The sequence below is a fragment of the Lipotes vexillifer genome, unplaced genomic scaffold (genome assembly GCF_000442215.2).
Source record: "Lipotes vexillifer unplaced genomic scaffold, Lipotes_vexillifer_v1.1 scaffold221, whole genome shotgun sequence".
Lineage (NCBI taxonomy): Eukaryota > Metazoa > Chordata > Mammalia > Artiodactyla > Lipotidae > Lipotes > Lipotes vexillifer.
The window spans coordinates 599983-604979 of record NW_006772957.1 but is presented as its reverse complement, the minus strand read 5'-3'; the positions used below and the strand labels follow the sequence as shown (position 1 = coordinate 604979).

Sequence of the window (4997 nt, the reverse complement as noted above, 5' to 3'; positions counted from 1 at the left end):
TCTGTGACCCTCTTTCCCCCGAGCACCGGGGTTGGCGGTGGCGTCGCCTCCGCCCCAGCTCCAGGCGAGGTCTCCACTGGGTTTTCCTTCCTAGAAGCAGCTCAAAGCCACAGGGCATTTACCGGCCGAGGAGAGGACAGGGGCTGGGGGAAAGGGAGTAGGTGGATCTACAACGTAGGAGTGGGGCGAGAAAGGCTACTGTCCTTGTCATTTGGTCGAGGGGACCCTGCCTGTACCTCGAAGTCCAATTCCTCAGAAGTGCCGTCTTGGCGAAGTCGGGCTCCTCATCATAAATTCTCCCTGCCAAGCCTGGGGCTTCCCCCTGACCTCCAGGCCCTTAGCCTCTAATCCTTAGTGGTGTGATTTACCCCGGGTGTGAGTGCTTTCCTTTCTGATAAGATCTGTTTTTTAAAATCCTCCTAGAACAAGAAGTATGAAATATGCCCCCATTTGAAAGATGGAGGAACAAAGGCCCTTGGAGTCCTAAAAAGCCTAGATCTCGGGCAGAATCGAGATTTGCCCCATCAGTTCGAGCTGCCGGTCCTCAGGGATCCTTTGACTTCACAGAGTGGGGTTTTTGTGTTGATGGTTTAGGGGTTGATTTTGGAGGGTTCTTGTTTTTTGTCCTCCTTTTTTTTTTTTTTTTTTTGGTTAGCTTTCGAACAGACGATCTGTCTGGAGCCATCTCCGACGTCAGGCGGAGTGGGGCATTCCCTGGAAGGGGCAGTGTCTGCCAGAGGAGCCGAGGCCGGGAGGGGGTGGGGAGGACACGGGTAGGGTCCGGGTTGAGCTGCTGCGAGGACCAGGGGAGTGCTGAGTGTGGGCGTGGCGGGAGTCGGACACCCGCAGAGACCCCTGTGACTGAGAAGCTGCTCCCGCACCCTAAAGGGCCCTGGGCTTCTTGTCCCGCAGCCACCCCTCGGAAACAGCGGCGGGAGAGGACGACGTTCACCCGGGCTCAGCTAGACGTTCTGGAAGCGTTATTTGCGAAGACCCGATACCCAGATATCTTCATGCGGGAGGAGGTGGCGCTGAAAATCAACTTGCCGGAGTCCAGGGTGCAGGTAGGGCAGATGTAGGTAGACACAGCCATCCTTCCTGACCGTGCCACCCCTCCCCCCAGCACTGTGCTTGTTGAGGACCCAGGAGAATTCCAGGTCTTGGAGAGGACCAAAGGAAGGTTTTAAACTAAACGCTCAGCTCCATCGGAAGCCAGTAAACTTTTCTCTTAGGGCCTCTTGAGTGTCTGATTTCTCCTCGTGCCCCTTTTTGTCCCTCCACCCCCGCCCAATCCTATAACCAAGGTTCTTCCGGTCCAGTTGGCAAGGTTAAGACTGGTGATTTAGCTGCATTGATAAAGCACAGTCCTAGAACCCTTGGACCCCTGGTGGACAGAAGCCCAGCCTTGGCAGATTTCAAGGATAGTCACATAATATTTTAGTTCTTCCCTTCCCCCGTTGGAAATCCCCCCTCCCATTCTCATCTACTTTTAGGGGTAAAAGAAGCTTAGCTCCTGGATAGTTCCAGTATTTTTACAGATGAAGAAGTAGAGTAAATGACTTGCTCAAGGTCACATGTCAGTTTGGTGGTAGAAGAAGAAATTACACAGTAACAGTGTTTTCTTTGACTTCTTAGGGATGGAACAGAATTTGCTAGATCTGAGCCATTCAGCAGATAAAATGTCAACATGGTATCCCAATGATACCTTCCCCCCTCCCCTTACTCCCCCTTAACTTGACCTTAAGCTGGAGAGGAAAGTAAACTCCCAACTCTTCTGGAATGCTAGTCCCATATAGATTTCTCTGGAAAGAATGTTTAGCACCTAAACCACATGTACACCTGGGACTCCCCTTCAGCTAGGACACATCAGCATAAACTGCAGATCAAGCAGAGCCTTTTTCAAAGTCAGAAGAAATTTTAGCACTTGTGAGGCTTGAACTAAAGTCTTAACTGAAAGAAAATAAATGGCTCTGCATGGTTGGTGGTTTGTGCTCAGTCTTCACGGCATCATTTTTACCACAGTTAAGACACCCATATGGAGAGCTCATTCAAGAGGACAACTAAGGACTTTTGCCCAGAAAATGCCAGTAGCTTCCCTGATGAGCCCCCCCTCACACACCAAACACAGCACCTTCATTGCAGAACATGAAGGAGGCTGGTAAAGAGAATTTTCAAAGTTACACACAGAGGCAAAGTTGACAAGCCGATGAACATAATACAGTAAACAATCTATGTGTCAAGTGGCACTACCCTGAAAGCTCAGACTTGAGCCTAGGAGAGGAGTCTGTCTCTGAGCTCAAAGCAGAGTATATACGAGTCACTCCACTTACCAAAAAGAAGGTTTTGGCAAATAGTAGCTTTCAGACCTTCTTCCTCAACAGGATCATTTCTCCTGGGAGCTTTCTTCTGTGAGTCTTTCTAGAAGAGACAAAAAGTAGAGTGATGGAACCAACCTACATATTAGTAGTTGCTACCTGGAAGATGGACTGTAAACTGTTTGAATTTAGGCTGTTCTTGCTGGCATATAACAACAGATTGTTTTCCCTCACTTCTCTGATGTTCCCATCCAAAAGATATAGATATGTTCTATTCCATTGTGAGAGTTCCAAAATGCAGCTGGGTCTTACGTGTATGTGTGTATTTGGGGTGAAATAAGAGATAGGAAAGTGAGGGGGAGGATTTTTAGTCATGATGTGGGTGATTATCTTAAATTTTACTGTTCTGAGCTGGGAGTAAAGCAGGGTCAAATGCTTTTAGATAGAGAGGCTCCCCAACTTTCTTATAATTCCAGGAACATATACGAGAGTTTCACTGGCAGGAGAGATGGTCTGCTTAGCTCATCTGTCCATCTAGGACGGATTTATAATCTGGGAGCCACTCTTTTCCTTAAGGAGTCACTGAAACCATGTTAAAGAAGTTTCTTTCCCTTTCAAGGTGTGGTTTAAGAATCGAAGAGCTAAGTGCCGCCAACAGCAGCAGCAACAGCAGAATGGAGGTCAAAACAAAGTGAGACCTGCCAAAAAGAAGACGTCTCCTGCTCGGGAAGTGAGTTCAGAGAGTGGAACAAGTGGCCAATTCACTCCCCCCTCTAGCACCTCAGTCCCAGCCATTTCCAGCAGCAGTGCTCCTGTGTCTATCTGGAGCCCAGCTTCCATCTCCCCACTGTCAGATCCCTTGTCCACCTCCTCTTCCTGCATGCAGAGGTCCTATCCCATGACCTATACTCAGGCTTCAGGTTATAGTCAAGGATATGCTGGCTCAACTTCCTACTTTGGGGGCATGGACTGTGGATCTTATTTGACCCCTATGCATCACCAGCTTCCTGGACCAGGGACCACACTCAGTCCCATGGGTACCAATGCAGTCACCAGCCATCTCAATCAGTCCCCAGCTTCTCTTTCCACCCAGGGATATGGAGCTTCAAGCTTGGGTTTTAACTCGACCACTGATTGCTTGGATTATAAGGACCAAACTGCCTCTTGGAAGCTTAACTTCAATGCTGACTGCTTGGATTATAAAGATCAGACATCTTCGTGGAAATTCCAGGTTTTGTGAGGACCTGCAGAACCTCTTTTTGTGGGTGATTTTTAAATATACTGAGCTGGACATTCCAGTTTTAGCCAGGCATTGGTTAAAAGAGTTAGATGGTATGATGCTCAGACTCATCTTCTGATCAATGTCCCGGGAGGCATAGAAGGAAAAATGAAAGGCCTTAGAGGGGCCTGCCAACCAGCTACCTGAAATGGACAAACCATTTGATACTTAAGATCCTATAATAGTTTTAGATCATTGGTTTTACTGATTTGCAAAGTGATCGAAAGCATTCTAGCCACGTGCAACCAAATACCACCAAAAATAAACAGAACTAAATTGTGAGGGAAAGGAGGGAAGGACATAGCCTTCTTAAGCAGAGGTGTTCCAATGTTGTAGCCAATCCTTGGTTGAATCTTAGGAATGGACAGTGTCTCAAGCTCACTCACGTTTCATGACCAACTGGTAGTTGGCACTGAAAAACTTTTCAGGGCTGTGTGAATTGTGCGACTGATTGTCCTAGATGCACTACTTTATTTAAAACATAATGTTCATAAGGAGTCAATATGTAGTTTAAGAGACAATCAGTGTGTGTCTTATATAAATGGTACATCTGTGGTTTTTAATCTGTGCTAGACTTCAAAACTGTGATCTCCTGTTATTGTATGCAAACTTGAACTCCACCTCTGCAGGGGTTCTTCTGTGATTAAATAGGTTATAATTATAAGTAAATTCAGAGCAACTGAGTACTTATCTAAAAAGATTACCTTTGGCTGGAGGTGAGCTGCACTGAAACTTTACAACAAAATGTCTCTGGACAAGGAGAGTGAGAGAAGAGAAACAAAAGGACACTAACTCATCTGTAATTTGCTGTTGGTAAGCCTAGCAGTAAAGAGACATTGGTCAATTGCTCTGACCCTGATGAATTTATAAACTGAGATCATCGTTGTTTATGCTTGCAGATGTTAACTGGAAAAGTTATATATGCATAAACCTTTCTTCCTGGATTTGGCAGATATGTACAATTATATTAAAATGGTTCTAGCACAACATTGGGTCCAGTTTAATTTTATACCACCATTTATGAATGAGAAGCCTACATTCAGCCACTCCTTCCCAAAACATGTTTTTCTTGGGTCAGAGAGGGAATTAGCAAACTTTATTTTTAAAAAATTTTGAGGGGGGCCTAATCTATGAATGAACAAGATATGAAAGACTGGTATGTCAACTTTTTGTGACTTCCATTAGTACTGCTCTGAAATTGAGTATAGAGAGCCTAATAATCAAAAGCTCTCCTTGCTTTTCCCTCCCTGCCAGATAACCCTAACAATTTCTTAGGCACTTTACTAGCATGTCTTAACACAGATCAATTTTTTAAGCGAGAAGGGGCGAACTGTAGTACCTCAGAGAAAATGTGAATGACAAGAATTCCTTGTTTCTATTCTCTTATTTAAGGGTTTTTTTTT

General features: G+C 45.6%; 1 protein-coding gene across 1 annotated transcript; it reads left to right on the top strand.

Annotated features, from left to right (window-relative positions):
• Nucleotides 1-886: 886 nt before the first annotated feature.
• Nucleotides 887-4581, top strand: OTX2 (orthodenticle homeobox 2). The gene is made up of 2 exons (XM_007447950.1): nucleotides 887-1064; nucleotides 2935-4581. The coding sequence occupies exons 1-2, from the start codon at nucleotides 1014-1016 to the stop codon at nucleotides 3553-3555; spliced, it is 672 nt and encodes a 223-aa protein (XP_007448012.1). The 5' UTR covers nucleotides 887-1013; the 3' UTR covers nucleotides 3556-4581.
• Nucleotides 4582-4997: the final 416 nt, after the last annotated feature.

Excerpts from the sequence above, each read along its gene's own strand:
- OTX2 (XM_007447950.1), top strand. The coding sequence starts at position 1,014 with ATGCGGGAGGAGGTGGCGCTGAAAATCAACTTGCCGGAGTCCAGGGTG. Across the intron at positions 1,065-2,934 it reads TGCCGGAGTCCAGGGTGCAG|GTGTGGTTTAAGAATCGAAG; the intron begins GTAGGGCAGATG and ends TTCCCTTTCAAG.